Consider the following 17,902-nt stretch of genomic DNA (forward strand, 5'->3'; position numbering starts at 1 on the left):
CCTCACTTAAATCCAATCATGTATGAGTCAAAATATCCCCCATGATATCATTGATCCTCTTTAAATATGAAGGACAAACATGAGCCTATGTATATGTATATCACACATATATAATTATGTAAATATATAAATATAACATAAGTATTATGCTTTGTGTCCTTTTTAATTATACAGTGATAGTGTACTCAAAAAATACATCAACTAAAGCAGAATGGACTATTCTATATATATGCTGATCTTTTAAAATGTTGCTCTTCTTTAAAGTTAAATTGAATTTTCATTGAAGTTGATTTTTACTCCATTTTTCCTCTTATCCCATACTCCTTCCCACCACCACCACTTCCCTCCCCCCCCTTTCCCAACCACCCACGCACTAAGATCATTTCCCTTGTGTTGATTTTTAGTGGCAAAGTCAAAATGATATTTATTTCTTGGTACTTCAATCATCTCCACCTCCTGCTGAAAATCTTGTAGTGATTTTGTCATATATTATCAAGACAAAGTTCATCATCATTCATAGGTTTGCTTAGCAAACTTAGTTTTCTACTTCTCTTTTTCTTTTCTTTGCTCTGTTCAAAGAAAGCTGCCTACTGTATTTTTATCAATTGATACCTGGTTGTATTCAGTTTGACATTAACTTGGGTACTTAACACAAGTTGATGATTTTCTTTCTTCCTCTATGGTAGAACATAATTTGTCCCAAAGTCTGTAAACATTTTCCTGATGATCTTGAGAAATAAAATAAAGAAGTTGGTTTGGATTTTTTTAAATAAATGTATACATCTATAGACATTTAACCTTTTCTTCGCTTTGCAAACCAGGCATATTATACTGTCATAATTAAAGAGATAATGCACAAAAATATACATTTACAATTATTTTTCTGACCATAGCTATGCTTAAATAGATCTAAAATTACAAATATATACAAATTATATCCATTATTACTTTAATAATAATAACAAACAGTAATAAGTAAAAACTTTAAAGTTTTCAATGTTATTTGCATACTTTATTTCATTTAAGCTTTATTATTTTGTAAGGTAAACACTACAAGTATTATCTTGATTTTGCAGAAGGGGAAATAATGGCTCTAAAAGATTAATTATCTGGCTTATGTTGAGACAATTAGTCTTGGTATAGCTAGGATATCTGAAGTGAGTCTGAGCCCATGTCATTCTGACTACAAATCTAACCTTTTATTCTCACGCCAGTGATTCCCATTTAATGGTTTGCAAACACATTGAGAGTTCAAAGGGTGCTCCGAGGACTTTATATTAAAAATTCTTAAATAATGCCTTTAGTACTTAATAATTTTAAAGAATATTATAAGTGGTATAATAAATTATCCAGGCTATTCACAACACTTTATTTAAAAGGATTCACATACACACACATACACTCAAAAAATTGGTACTGCTGCAGACTATACTGCTGCTTGAGGAAATAACAGGCCAAGTTTTCCCCTCTTTTTTGATCATATTCTACTATATCTACCACTACTGTTCTTTGATTTCTTGATGATTCACCATGATTATTTTTTTTAACAATGGGTAAAAACCAGGAAGATTACATCTATTTTCTAGTAGCCAAATTGGCATTGTGTGTTTATATGAGCATTTTTTAATCACTGACTACTCCCTGAAAAAGATTAGGTAGCATATTCACCAATGTTGCAGGTGGCATTAGGCTGAAAGGGATAATTATACATTGGATGACAGAATCAAGATTCAAAAAGAGCACTAACATGAAGCTAATTAGATGGAATTCAATAACGATAAATGCAGTCATAAAAGAAAAAATCTATTTCATGAGTAAAACATTTTAGAAACATGACTAGGCAACATTTTGTCTGAAAAACATTTAGAGGTCTTGGTGGATTGTAAGCTCAATATAAGTTAGCAGTGTGATATAGTAGCCAAATTAAAAAAAAACAACTAATATTTCAGACTGTGTTAAGAAAGATACATCTTACAGGAATAAAGGGGTGAGATTTCCAGTATACTCTGTTCTCATCGATATTCTACTGGAGGATTGTGTTCAGTTTTAAGTATTTAAGTATTTTTAAGTTTTTAATTTGAGAAGGACATTGGGAAATAAAGGACATTCAGATGAAAGTAGACAATATTGGGAAATATCTTCAGTCCATTTCATGTGAAGATTAGTTGAAGCAACTATGAATATTTAGATTGAAGAAGTCTTAAGAGAGAGACAGGATGTCAACTGCTGTCAAATATATGGAAGGTTGTTTTGTAAAAGGATTAAACTTGTTCTCTTTGGCCCCAGAAGGCAGAACAAAAAGCATTAGTTGCCTTTTGCCAAAAAATAGAAAAATAAGGTTAAAATTGGGGGGAGGGGACCTTGCTAACAACCACATTTATCCTCTGGGTTGTATGAAGAATCAGTGCTTGTTGGATCTCTCTATTCAAAGGACAGATGGCCATTTGGATGTATAGTGGATACTTCTTTCATGTACTGGTTGTTCCAAATATCTGGTGAGATCCCTTCCAATTCTCCAATTCTATAATCATGTTTGGGATGGGAGGGTGCCATCATGATGGGAACATGTATCTGGGCACAATTCATGCATCTGCCATTTCAGAACCCCTCATATCTTGTATTGATCTCATAGGCTAGTAGTGCTTTCTGCTGCTGCTCCCCAATGGATATCATGCCTCTGCTTTCTCTCTGCCTTTCTTTCTCTCCTAAATTTACCTGTTCTCTTACAATCAAGAAACTCCTCTGGACTTATCATATCTGTTACAGAGTATCAGTGCCTTTGCCACCTCAGCCCAATGACTAAAAAGTATCTATCTGAGAAGGGCTGGCTGATAACTCTTTAGACATAGCCAGAACATTTATAAAAGCCAGATAGAATGGCCTCAGATCAGAAATAAGTCTTTTGCTTTTAACCCTATATCTGAGGTTTAGATCAAAATAACTTTGTACCAAAAACTTTCTGACAGGATTAGAAATTCCCAAGACCCTCTCTGGTTTTCCAGGACAAAAAAAGGATAAGGTCACTGTTCTACACCCACTCGACCTAAATTTATTATGAGTATCTCTCAGCAGCAGAACCTTCTTAACTTTGGAATTCTGGTGCTCTATTTTAGCTATTGGGGGTGTGGAGTGATGGACAGAACCTTCTTGTATCTTTACACACACACACACACACACACACACACACACACACACACTGCCCTTATTTCTATGACATATTCTTGCATCTTTGTCCTAAAATCACTTAACTATAAATGCATTTTTATCACTGGAGAATATGTACGAAGCAGCTAACATATTTAAACTGAATGTCCCCCTCTCTTAGAAGTACCTGAATAATTATGTGATAAAAATACCATTTTTTACAGTAAGAGAGAAAATGCTGTACAGAACACTAGTACTCTTTTTTTTTTTTTGCTGCAATGATTTGCATATTCTGCTTAGTAGAAGTGTTCTGATTATTTTAAGATGATAGCTTACAACCTATCTTCTCAAAATGATGCATATCAAATCTCAGAGTTAATTCTTTTGTCTCTAATTCTTTTGGTAGCATGTGCTGCTAAAAATGATTTTAGTATAGAATTTATGTAGTTGGAGACCAAGGGAAAAACAAAATAAAGCAATAAATAAATATCCCCAACTTAATTAATTTGGTTTTCTATTTATTGTTCAGTCAATTCAGTTATATTCAACTCTCTTTGACCCCATTTGGGGTTTTCTTGTCAAAAAGTAGTATGTCATTTCCTTCTCTAACTCATTTTACAGATGAAGAAACTGAGGCAAAGGGGTTTATTAAGTCATTTTTCTCATGTCACACAACTAGCAAGTATCTGAGGCCAGAATTGAATCCACAAAAACAAATGTTCCTGACTCCAAACCCAGAACTCTAACTACTGTCCTACCATAGATCCTAAAAATAGGGGTTTTTTTTAATACATAGATCCTAAAAATAGGTTATTTGTGCATATGTATATCCATGAATACTTTAAACTGCAATTCATTATGAACAATAAAGAAGGATGCTGGATGATAGTGTACATTGGAAAATTGCTGATCTTAAACATAAAGGTAGCATTCTTTTCTGGGACTTGATTTATTTCCCATTTTTCATTCTAGACTATCATTTCTTTTGCTTATATTTTCAAATTCATCTTTAAGAGCTATAATTTCTCTACTTAATTCATTCCTTAGAGAGGCAATGTGCATAGGAAATAGAATATTAAACTTGAAGTCAGGAAGAGCTGGGTTGAAATTCAGCTTCTGAAGCTTAATAGCTGTATGAGTATAAGTAAATTACTTAACCTCTCTGACCCTGTGGCAATTCTCTAAATCTATAAATTATGGACAGATTGTAATCTGTGGAAATAGAAGAAGTTTAAAATTATAGACTAGTAAATTCTTAATATAAGTAAGGTCTGAGCATGGCTTTTAAAGAAATGGTTGAATTACTATGGCAGTGTTCTGGCTAAATGGATGAATATTGGCTAGCCTAGCTCCCCATCATCATCTTAAACAGTAAGATTTTTGCCAAGTAAAGTAAAAGAATGACAAATAGAGAAAAGGAAATAAACCCTTACCAGAAAAAGTGAACAGAAAATAAAACAACATTAAGACTAAAGAAATGAATAAACATAAAAGATCCACTCATGTAAGGAAGACGACATATTATGGTGGGCAAGATTGGAGGAATAATCTCCAGAAGAAAAAATAATGGAAACTATAAGTAAACCTCCAAAAACTGGGGTGGAACAGATGGAAAGAGGAGATTCAGAAGAATCCCCAGAGTTTTGAGAAGTTTAATTGAAGAATTAAAGTATGAAAAATGTCAATGATTTCTGATCCTTTATATTCATGTTTATTGTTATTTGTAAAGTTCATAATGAAAAGAAAGAAGGTTTTAAAAGAACAAAATAAATATTACCCAAGGTTTTAAAAGAAGTATTACCTAGACTCTGAAATTCCTTTAGACATTTATCAATAGTTATATCTTATATAGGAAATACTGTTAGACAATAACCCAGATTGGAATAGAGGGATTAGGTTAAGAAGGATTTAATTTGGAAAACTGTATTATAAGGTGAGAGCATTTTTGAAAGATAAAGTGGATAATTTTTGATTATTTTGAATTAATTTTTCTTGTATAAATAAAATCAATGTAGGCAAAAATAGAAAGAAAGCAGAAAATAAGGGGGAAACATTCATAGAAAAACTCTCAGACAGGATATGATTGAATTGGAATATTGCTATGGTATAGGAAATGATAAGTTTGTTCATTTAGAAAAGTATGGAAAGACTTGAATTTATGAAGGAAGATACTATGGTGTACCTTCAGAGAAAGAGAAGACAAGTGAAATATCCATGGTAAAGTTTTACATGTATGTGTATGAGTGTATAAGTGTATATATGCATATGTTTATAGATCTATTATGTACACATATATATATGTTATGTATATGTATCCACATTTAATTGTAGCCTTCTTTAGGATGATGGGGGAGAAGAAGAGGAAACAATAAAGTAAAAAGTGCACAGCATAGAACAAAAGAAAACCTGCAAGAAAGCAAAGAAAAGCTTGGGTAGCTTTGAAAACAATGTATAGCATTTATCATATAGGTTTTTTTAAATTGGAAAATTATTGTTTTATATTGAATCCTTCTATGCGCTACCATATACATAACAATTTATATCTAAATTTAAAAATGAATAAAAATTTATCAAAAAAAAAAGAAACTTGTGCAATGTTTTCAAAGAAATATTTCAAATAGCTTTTATATAGCTGCATCATGTAAGGCCATGATCTTAAAAGGATCAAAATTCCAAATAATCTAAAAGAGAATGGCTAAAAATATTCCCTTTAAGCACCATAAAAGCATCATTTAATACATATTTTAACCTCTTCCACTGTCACAGATTATAATCTGTCCATAATTCATAGTCTGAGGATATTACCTAGAGTTAAGAAATTAGGTAAATTGCCCATACCCATATAGTTATTAAATATCAAGAATGAGTTTTTCAATTCAGCTCTTCCTGATTCAAGTCCAAAATTCTATCTACCTATGTATTTTGCTTTTCAAAGAAAACATTTTAGGAGAGAAATTATAACTCTTAAAGTAATTTGAAAGGGTAAGCAAAAGAAATGATAGTTTAGAATAGAAGGTAGAAGGCATTAATAGTCAATCTTTTAGGAAACTGAATAGCAGAGACAGAATAGAAAAATGCAGAATTATTTTTTTAAAATTAGATCAAAATATTGAGAGCAAAATTAGAAAACATAAGTTCTGTAAAGACTAAGGCAATTACAGATCTGAATTAAAATATTGAGAAAAATTAATAAATTTGCAACTATTAAATGGGACTTTTTAAAGAGTATACTTATTTTCACCTTTACAAATATCAATATCACCTTTACAAATATTAATCATGTATTAAGTAATAATTTATGGAAAAATAAATAATTTTTGTAAATTGGATTGCAAATTTTAATAAGTATCATGTAGAAAAATAACAAAATTAATGCAATTAGTACTAGAAGAAAAACAATCAATTGGAAAACAAGTTATATAAAATATTCATCTAAAGGTTGTTTTCCAAGATTTTAAAACTAATAAACAGCTAAGCAAGTCATTAAGTAGTAAAAGAAAATAACAATTCTCGATAAAGAATTTCAAACTATTAATAAACACAATCACTAATATTAAAAGAAGTAAACTCGAATTTTATTTCATTCCCTCCTAAAATCAAAGAGGACAAAATTTTAGGAATAATCAATTTTGAATGAACAATGATAAAACAGGCATTGACTGGTGAAGTTGGAATGTTCCAACTCTTCTGGAAAGCAATTTGGTATCTTGTAAAGAAAGTGACTAAAATATCTATGCAATTTGACCTAGAGATCCCATTACTAGACATATACCCTGAGGATATTAAAGATATATGCCAACTTATTCATGGCAGCATTTTCTTTTGAAGCAAAAAAATCCATCAATTGAGAACATGATAAACAAATTATGGTATATGAATGCAATGGAATATTGTTATGCCATAAATAATGACAAACATGAAAATTCAAAAAAAACAAAAACAAAAGAGGCTATATGGAACTAATATGGGTTGAAAGAACAGGAAACAAATTTATATAATGTCTATATAAAGAGAAATAACAAATGAAATAATGCAATATGGATATAATGACTAAGCTTGTCTCTAAAAATCAACTGTCGACTCAGTTAATGTATATGTTAATGATGTTTTTTTTTAATATTTTATCTTTTTATCTTTATTGGAAGAAGTTAATTGATGCATAATGAAAAGAGGAGAGAAATATTTAAAATGAGGGCAATACCTCTCAGTTTGGCTAAAATGACAGGAAAAGATAACGACACATGTTGGATGGGATGGAGAAGACTAGAACACTGATGCATTGCTGGTGGAATTGTGAATGAATCCAGCCATTCTGGAGAACAATCTGGAACTATACCCAAAAAGTTATCAAACTGTGCATACCCTTTGATCCAGCAATATTGCTACTGGGATTATATCCCAAAGAGATTTTAAAGAAGGGAAAGGGACCCACATGTACAAAAACGTTTGTGGCAGCCCTCTTTGTAGTGGTAAGAAACTGGAAACTGAATGGATGCCCATCAATTGGAGAATGGCTGAATAAATTGTGGTATATGAATGTTATGGAATGTTGTTCTGTAAGAAATGACGAGCAGGATGAATACAGAGAGGCTTAGAGAGACTTACATGAACTGATGCTAAGTGAAATGAGCAGAACCAGGAGATCATTATACATGGCAACAAGAAAACTATATGACGATCAATTCTGGTGGAAGTGGCTCTCTTCAACAATGATCTGATTCAAACCAGTTCCAATTGTTCAATGATAAAGAAAGCCATCTGCAACCAGAGAGGACGATGGGAACTGAGTGTGATTCATAACAAAGCATTTTCACTCTTTTTGTTGTTGTTTGCTTGCAAATGCAAGCTTCTATTTTGCTTCTTAAAAAAAAAAAAAAAAAACTGGTTTGATTGGATTTTTCTTCTGTGGCATGATAATTGTATAAGTATGTATGCATATATTGGATTTAACATATGTTTCTACCATTTTAACATGTTTTGGACTACTTGACATCTAGGGGAGGACATGAGGAAAGGGAAAGGGGGGGAATTGGAACACAAAGTTTTGCAAGGGCTAATGTTGAAGAATTGCCCACACGTGTTTTCAAAAATAAAAAGTTTTAATAATAAAAAATAAAACAAGAGTGATATAAAACAAAAATATCCATTAAAAATAAAAAATTAACATAAAATTTCTTTTACTACATATTATAGATCTTGTTTCATTGATATGGTTCCATACCCTCCATGTACACATATTTTTATTTCCTCTATTTCTTCACGGTTTGCAATTGTCATACACGGATTTGTTGCTCATTTAGTTTATAAAGATAATGAGTTCCTGTTATATGATGGTAGCTATTTGATTGAGTCTTTGAAGGTATTCTATAAATGCTAACATTTTATAGCCTGCAATTATATACTTCACAGTTTCTATTAACTGCATAATTTACAGTGATCAGTAAGACTCATTACTGGATATATTTTCTGAAGTTTATGGTGGCAATAACATGATCATGAATCACCATCATATGCACTTGTGAGATCTATATGACTCAGTTTGTCTCATATATATATATACATACATATATATATATATATCTTATCTGAAGTTTCTTTGCATTTGACTTTTGATTCTTCACTATTTCATAGTGTCTGTCTGGAGAAAAACTCTTTTTGAGTTACATTCAATAAATCTAGTGGCTATCAGCCATTATTGTTGTTCCATAATTTCTTAAACTTGTGCAAGGTTTTGTTTAAACATTTTTAAAAGCATTGTTATCTGTTTTACTCTATCAAAAGTATTCATGGCATTGTATAAGTATTAATTGCTCTAACAGTTTTTTCCCATTAAATTTTGACTTCAGGATGCTATTTTATCATTAAAGTATGTGGTCTCAATTTTCTTCTGTTTTTATGCTCAATGACCTAGGTTTCTGAAAATGTTACTGCTATCCATTATTCAGATTTGACTTCCAAGTTCAAACTTCAACCTTTTAGTCTCTTCTTTATTTCAGATTAAGAAATTTATAGTTAACTTTTAAATGACATTTTGATAATATTGGAGAATGCTTCTACAAGATGAAATTGATGATTAATGTATTTTTCACTGGAGTCACGTAACTTGATATCAACCTTTCTTGGTTTGGTATAACTCCTTCTTTTTGAAACTATATTCCATTCTATTCAGAGCAGTGATAATGGATTGTTAGGCACAACCTCAGTAATGTTACTCGTAACTGTGAATGACATCATTTTATATCTTTTTGCCAGTAGTATGTTAGAAGAGTAAATGTAAAACATTTTTTCCTGTGGACATGTGTTCTTTTTATTGAAGTATTTTATGTATTTGTAATACATGGCCAAGCCATGAGTACAGATTTAAGTATTACAATAATTTTTTAAAAGGTAAAATAGATGTTATTCTGTTTTCAGGTGACTTATTCAGTAGTCACCCAAAAAATGAGTTGATATTTTCACATCTGAAATTTAAGGGCATACCAATCTTGCTTCTCAGGTAAAGGACATGATTCCTTTTAAATGTTTATAGACTGAGCAGTAAATATTATGAATGCTTTTTAACAAGTATATAAACAGGTAATTTGAAGGGCTTTCTGGTGGCCTCCCTTTTATATAATATATGATTATTTCTGTTAAGACAGGATCAGGATTATCTGAAAGAGAAAACTGCCAACCTGCCTTACTAGTATTTTATACATCACTATAAAACAATGGAACCATTAATTTTCAATCTTATCCCAACTTACCACTTTCTTGTTCTGAAGAAAAGCTTACCTCCTTTGAGGTAATAGTTCTATCACTAATATTAATGATATGAAAGACTTCAGTTTGAGAACACTTTGTCCAATTTATTTTTTCGTTTTTTCCTTTTTAACCTTTATTTCATCATGTTACCTGCTTTCTTTTGAACTTTTGGTATGATACTTTTTCCATTGTTCTTCAGTTTTGTTTTAAAATTTCTTTTAAGTAAATCTAACTTCAGTTCCATAGAGTGGTCTTGTAGGTGATATTCCTGGTTCCCACCAACCCAGTAGGATATGAAAATATTATGACACTGAAGTTAAAAATAGCTGTACCATAAATGGTGTATAGATCCAATATTTTATCATTTTTAAGTTCTTTTTTTTAATAGTCTTATGGATTTGTTTCATAGTTTCATCTATTTTGTATATATTTAATATTATCTACTTACATACAAGTTGTCTCCTTCATTAGAATATAAGATCCTTGAGGGCAGGGATTGTTTTTGTCTACATTTTGCTGAATCTTCAACATTTAGCACAGTTCCTGGTAAATAATAAGCACTTAATAAATTCATGATGATTATTTGATTAATTGATTTGGAAGAAGTCACTCACCACCATATTTTTCTGAAAGCACCTTATGGCAGAAACTTCCTACACCATTTCTATATGTCCATCACTAATACTCTCATAAACCAAAATCATGTCTCAAGTTGCAGGACATACTCACAGAAATACATAGCAAATTTTCCCTATAATATCTGAAAGGTGGCTAAAATAATCCTCAATATTCTCTAGGAAGTTAAGTCCCCTTTAAGGATTTCCCATGTAAAAGAAAGGCATGAAAGATACATAATAATATACCAAAAAAGAAAGAAATAAAAAATTGAAAGTAAAAGAGATAAACAACTTGAAAATTATGGATTATTCTCAAAACTATTCTCCAAAAATGCAGTAGCACATGCAGAATCAAATAGTGATTAATATATTTTCTTGAAGGTCAGTGAGAAAGTGAAAAAAAACTTGTAGACAATAAATATGTTTAAAGCAAAGTAAGAGAGAAAAATCCATCTATCTCATTTCTCCTGATCATGGAGTATCTCAATTGTAAAGCCCACTCTTTAAACTATATTGCAGTAAAAGAGCTCACTTGCATCAGTAAAGAAAGTACCCTCATTCCAAGATTCTCTCTATCAATGAAATCATAGTTCTAATCCCTATACCGAAGCTTTCTTCTTTTATTCTTTCTGGTTCCATAAACTACTGCCATGAATAGAAACCGGTTATTTGCCCTTTCATCTTCAAAGAACACAAGATTATGCTATGATGGGTTTGTAGTTCTCTGAGAGGCTTTTCAGATAAACCTCAAGTGAAATGAGTTATCTGATAGTTGAACAACCTGGGAAATTTAAAGATAAATCAGCCACACATTCAATAAAATAGACAAGCAAGTAGTCTAACATTTAAGCAATAAGAGATTGAACTAGGAGAACCTAGGAGCAATGAAATATAATATTGATAATACCAGTTTATTCCTCCCAGTATCCCCAAGAATGAAAATTAATGAGTTGATAGACTTTAAAAAATTGTTTTTAAGAAGCATTAATAAGCACCTACCATCTGCCAAATATTATGCTAACTCTAGAAGGTAAATGCTATTATAAAGAAACTGAGACAGATATAGGTTAAGTGGCTTACCTAGGGACGTATAACTAGTAAATGTCTGAGGTCATATTTGAGCTCCGTAATTCCACATTCAATGTTCTATCCACTGAATCACCTAACTGATTTGACCATCTCAGAAGATTCTACTCTAAATTCAAGAAACTGGATTAATAGTAGATTGACAATATTTAGTCTTAAAATACAAATATTTAACATACTATCAATGCTTGGTACTTCATTTTGTGTTTTGCTGGGCAATAGCTGATGGTTCTCCTCATGTAAAAAGGTTATTATTGTCACCCTTCACACAGATGCAGGATATTTATTAAGTTTCAACAGTCTGGTATATGAGGCATATGACATTCTGAAAGGCATAATCTTGTTGAAGCCAGGAAGGTCAGAATATGAAGTGGAACATATTTAAAAATGAAATGTAAAAATATGTACATGCACTGCAAATTTAAAAATTTATAAAATGATTAATTCATCAAGATCAGAAGTATACATAAATATCATATACAAGTAAACTATATATATTTAAACAATTTAACAGACTTTCATAAAATGTAATCTGAATTAAAGAATCAAATTTGCTGCTTTATATTTATGTCTGAGAATGTAGTGGCTAATTAACTTTTAGGAAATAGGGCACAAAAAATATGACAATGTAATTTTTAACAACTAAATATACTATATAAAAAGTCAAAAGTTTTCAGATTCCTTACTTCATTTATACTACTAAATATTTCAAAACCATTTCATTTCCTTTTTCTTTTCTTTCTTTTTAAGTCCAGATTTATTATTCCACTAATGATGGGAACTCTGATAAGGAAAATTCCTCTGTCAATTGAACTCTAGACTTAAAGAAGTTACACATAGAGTTGAAAAGCTGAATAAACTGTCTACTGTCATAGAGAGTCGATGTCAGAGAGGAAGTGTGAACTTTTATCTTCCTGATTCATGGGCCAGCTTAGTGACTACTGCTTCTGAGTTGATCAAAATATGGAGAAATTACTTACATATCAATAAAAAGGATATGGACATTCATTTTGGTTGCTTTATTGAGACGCACAGCAAGTAGAACACTGTAAATGCTATTCATGGTACCACACATAAACAAATAATGAAGCAGGGTCAAGATTGTCACCTGTTTTAGAAAACAGAGGAATAGTCCGATACCCTGTAAATGAAACTATAATTGGTTAGAATAATGAAAATAATTAAAGGTTGCTATAGTACTACTACAGAAAAACAATGATTTTTTGCTATGCAAAAAAAAATTAATAACACAAAACACCTGTTTTAAATTTCCAAAATAAAACAATCAGTTTCTATTCTTGTGTTTAGCATAATAACTGATATCCATTCATGATTAAGAACCAGCACAATAAGGGTTGAATGTGGGAGTCAAGTGATGTGGCCTAATTATTGGAGAAGGCTTTCAAAAATGGTGGTTGGCGAAATTCCTTTTGAAGCTACTGTAAAAATGCCATATGTTCTCTGTGCTCTACTCCTGGGGAAAGGAAACTGATTCTACCACTACCTCCTTTCTTCTATTAAAGCCACTGGACTTTTATCAACTTCAATCAAGTGAACATAACATTGTCAAGAGGCACCATAAGTAGAGACTCTATCAGTATAATAAAACAAGGACCTTTTTATTGATGTATTGATTGACTTATTCTTAACTATGCAAACTACCTCAGACTTGTGGCCAGCAGTATTTCCAGGTTGTGTCCTAAGCCCTTGTTACCTTCATCTCTGTGATCTCAAACCTCTTCCTGACCAACTTCCCAACAAAGATGTGTCTCTTCCTCTTATATCTTGTCTTTTCACTTCCTGATCTAATCTTTCCTCTGAGGAAGGAACTCCCCTTACTCACACTCTCCAGTCCTGGTCTTTTCTTCCCTAATCTTCCCACTCCCAAAAAATAGAACAAGGGAAAAATAATATGCTCTTTTCTCTCCAATATCACCTTTAAATTCTCTGTCACTGATACTTGACAGTCTCTCTTCACTTAAAGCTCATCCTATCTGATTCTTGAATCTGCCTTTTACCTGAACATATATTTCTCAATGATTTCACCTGATTTATGATCTTATCTCCACACCACAGTTTAACAACATTTTAATAACAAACATTTTAAAAATTTTTAATTGGCTTCTTCTTTCCTTAATATTCTAAACTCCTTTGATTGTCATCTTCACATTATTGGCTATTCAAGGGTCACACTTTATACCTCACCATCACCCAGAAATCTCTCCCTCTAAGATTTCAAGGTGAAATTCCTTTCCTACCTCAGTTTTCTCTTCAAAAGATTCTCTTTTGGACCCACTTTTTCTAAACTTTCTCCTCCTTTCTAGTTCCTCATTCTCTTTCTTTTCCAGGTCTGTCATTCTTTTTCGGGTCCCATTTACTCTAAGGTCAACAATCTTCTCCAGTTTGTATTTATCTTACCCTTGACTTTCTTCTATTTCTGTTCTGTTCCAAAGGTACACCTGAGATACCAACAATTTTTTTTTTTTTGCTGAGGGAATTGGGGTTAAGTGACTTGCCCAGGGTCACACAGCTAGAAAGTATTAAGTGTCTGAGGCTGGATTTGAACTCAGGTCCTCCTGACTTCAGAGTGTGCCCTAGCTGCCCCCCAAAAATTAAATAATTAAATAAAAATTACTTGTTAATGTTTTGTGCTATCTATCCCCAGCTGGATCCCCTTTCCTAGACAATGATTTTATTCATCTCTTGTCAATTTCTGAAAGGTGCTTGGTCATGGAGCAATAAGACTTGAGGTTAAATCTCATTTCTTAAACTTCTCTAATTCTCAAGCAACTCACAAGAAAATGAATTATAGAAGAATTGTGATCTATATTGTAGAGGGAATTGCCACACAAATGTAACCCAGGCCCTCACTGGTAAAGAGGATGATAACTCTGCTTTATGTTTGCATAAGGGATAAAGTTGGAAGAACTTGAGAGAAGAGAAATGTTTTTGTTTCCATCTTTCAGAGTGAATAAACATAATTCCAGCTCTCTTCAGAAAGATCCTTAAAGAAAGAAAAAATTTTAAGCAGAAGCCAGTACCTTGAGCATGTCCTTATAAAAATTCAGCTTGCATCACTAAGAGACTTCAAGGAGTTTCTGCTTAGGTAAATTAGGGATTATCTTTCTCTTGGTTGATATATCTCACTCCCAATCAGAGGGCTCAGTCACTCTGTATAATGTCTGGCAAATTCTAATCTGTGTAACTTCTTTAATTTCCATTTACTATCACCTTGGATAAATAGGTTTATTTACTATTTAATATTTGTGGTGGTCTTTTTGTAACTAGAATTTGGTAGAAAGGGAATTTAGATATATAGCCATGGAAACACCTTTTCCATTAAAGGGTAGCCCACTAGGAGAGTCCACATCACTTATCACCTAAACAATTAATAGGTTTCTACCTCATATCACTCACTCTAGTCTTTCCTGCTCCCAGATAACAAATTACACTTCCTAAGGTAGCTGACCATATTAGTAGTCCCTGTCTTATATTCAAGAAACTTCCTTCTGGATAAAATCTATACTCAGCCTGACATTTGAGGCCATCAAAAAGTTAGTTTCAAATTAAATTTCCAGTCTTTATAATATTTTTCACATAATTTCCTTTCATGTCACATTGAACTTCTAGATGGTCTCTGTTTTCTCCTATCTTAATGATTTCATGCAGATTTCAATGGATTTCCTTCATATCACTAACTCTTAAAATCCTGATTTGCTTTCAAGATTCAGCTTATGTTCTTTTTCTTTCATTAGTCTTCCCTCATCAAAAGTTGAAAATGTTTTTCATCATGGAATATTTTGTCTAGACCAAGCTTAACCCACATGACATTCCCTCTTAGGGTTAGACTTATTTTGTACACAGATTATCTTCTCTATTAGTCTCAAAGCTTTATAAGGGCAAGGACCAAGTTATCTTTGATTGTTGTATCCTTAGTTACTTAGCATATTGAATTAAATACTGTAGTACTTATATAGTTTGTAGAAACTGAAATAATAGTTTTAGAAAAATCACCTTTATCCATGCATAGCAATGGTAATGTATACTGTCCAAGGAATTCATTTGAACCTATTGTAACCTGATTTTCAGCAACAAAACGTACTAGTGCCATTTCTGGGGCATGGATGGTAAATGTAAAAGTTTCATTCCATCGAGGAGAAAAAGCTGAAATGTAAAATAACAAATACAATCAAAGAAAAAGGCTCATCTTTGAAGGGAAAAAAGGTTAATTTATATATATAGCTTTTCCTCTATACCCTTTTAAGACTAATAATATGAAGAAAATGTGTTACATTTCATAAATCATCTATCATCTTTTTCAAATATAGGGTGGCTGATATATGTCTGTACTATTATTTTTAAAATATTCATAATACTCTCTCCAAAGACGACTATTTTTACATATAAACAACAGTATAAAATAATTATATGTGAAATAAAAATTCTATTCTACACAGTTTACTTAAAAAAATTAAAATGTGAGAAATTCAACATATTTCTTTCAAAGCTGTCCTATTTCTTTCTGAACTTCTTTCTTTTTTCTTCTGTACATTATTTTCTTCTTTCTTTTCTTTTTTTCTATTTTGGGGGCAATATTGTTATTAGTTTCCCTCATCCCTAAGTGCTCCCAAAATATAATCCTTATGATAAATAAATAATCAAACCAGAAAATTAACACATTTGCTATGTCTAAAAATGTATGTTTCATTCCATGGCTTGAGGCTATGGAATTATCATTCTGCTTCACAAGAAGTGGGTAATATGCTTCATTCAACACTGGTTCTCTTGAGTCATAAGTAATAATTCAATTAATCAGAGGAGTTAGTCTCTCCTATTTGTTTTTTTAATTAATGTGATGTTACTAGGTAAATTGTTCTACGATTCTTTGGTTTATGAGCCTATGGGTGATATAATTGGGTCAAAGAGTGTTTGCAGTTTGGTGTTTTGAGGGAACAGTGCCAAATTATTTTCCAGAATGACTAGATCAAAGCATACCAGTAGCACACCAATTTTCCTGGATCCCCTCCAATAATTTTCATTTTACTTTTTTTTAATCCTTACTTATCTGACAAGTATCAAAATTCTTCAAAATTTCATTTCAATCAATGAAAATTAAGTGCCTATTATGTGATAGGGACTGTGCTAAGTGCTGGTGATACAAATATGAAAAAAAAAATGATCCTTACCCATAAAGAGCTTATAATTTAATGAGGGAAGACAACATACAAAAGGAAACTAAAAAAAGAGGAGGGTGGAAAATGAGGTACCTTGCTTGAGAGTAAAACAAAATCCAGTGCAAAGGAATATAGCTTGTGAGAAATAAAGTATAAGCCACTTCTTTGTTCTTCTCCCCAGTACTCCAATAAAAGGGGCAAAGGATACTGATAACAAAATTTGAATATCAGGAACAATGTACTCTCCAAGGAAAATTTCTCCAATTATTAGTGATTTGGAGCATTTTATATTGACTATTATTAACTTGGATTTCTTTAGAAGAATTGCCTGTTTATTTAACTCATTATTTCCAAATGTTTCATTTTTTAAAATAATTTTTTCTTAATGTCTTTTTGGCATCAACATTGTTTTCTTTAATATCTTTTCTCTTCCCTTGCCAGATAACTATTATATATGATGAGTAATAATTTTCAAAGCCAAAAAAAAAGAGAAAAAATCAGCATAATTGATCATCAAATTGATAATAGTCCTAAAACATATGCAATGTACAATATCTGTGGACCTTCAACTTCCATGAAGAATGGGTTGAAAGTATCCTCTCATATAGCTGCATTTAAGTCATGCAAATCTTAATAATTTTGTTAGTCACTAGATTTTTTTTTTTAGGCATTTATTTTTTTCCTCTCCATTTATATTGCTGTAATAATTGTGTAGATAGTTTTCTTGGCTCTGTTTACTTCACTATTAATCAGTTCATGTAGATATTTCCATGTTTCACATACAAAATTTCTTACAGCACATTAATATTACATACCACAATTTGTTTAGCCATTCCCAAAACAATGGATATCTATTTTGCTTCCAGTTCTTTGCTATCACAAAATGCAGTGGTAGAAATTTTGTGACAGAAAAAAAGAAATTTTGTGATAGAGAAAACCAAACAAACAATTTTGTAGCATTCCCAACATTTTGTATAGCTACCAGAGTTGTTTCACTTTTCTGTAAGTCATGTAATTTCAGGTAACTCATTTATTACTGTACCACTCGTTAACAGTTTTGCAGGATGCAGGTGGTTACAAACTGTCAGAGTCCCCAAAATGGAAAATTCTTAAATCTAAAAATAGTAATGTTAAAAA

General features: G+C 31.6%; 1 protein-coding gene across 6 annotated transcripts in view; it reads right to left on the reverse strand.

The window, feature by feature from the left end:
- Window positions 1-17,902, reverse strand: part of PLCZ1 (phospholipase C zeta 1) — a 105,406-nt gene that overhangs the window by 538 nt on the left and 86,966 nt on the right. For 4 of the 6 annotated variants that reach the window (XM_031938377.1, XM_031938374.1, XM_031938378.1 and 1 more), the window contains 2 exons: window positions 15,606-15,755; window positions 12,596-12,732 (listed from right to left, as the gene is read on the reverse strand). In XM_031938377.1, the coding sequence (XP_031794237.1) occupies window positions 12,647-12,732; window positions 15,606-15,755 (236 nt within the window). In that variant the 3' untranslated portion in view covers window positions 12,596-12,646. Of the gene's footprint in view, window positions 1-350; window positions 729-12,595; window positions 12,733-15,605; window positions 15,756-17,902 lie in introns of those variants that run through there. The other 2 variants (XM_031938376.1, XM_031938375.1) reach the window with 2 other exon arrangements.

This window comes from Sarcophilus harrisii, chromosome 5, assembly GCF_902635505.1.
Source record: "Sarcophilus harrisii chromosome 5, mSarHar1.11, whole genome shotgun sequence".
Lineage (NCBI taxonomy): Eukaryota > Metazoa > Chordata > Mammalia > Dasyuromorphia > Dasyuridae > Sarcophilus > Sarcophilus harrisii.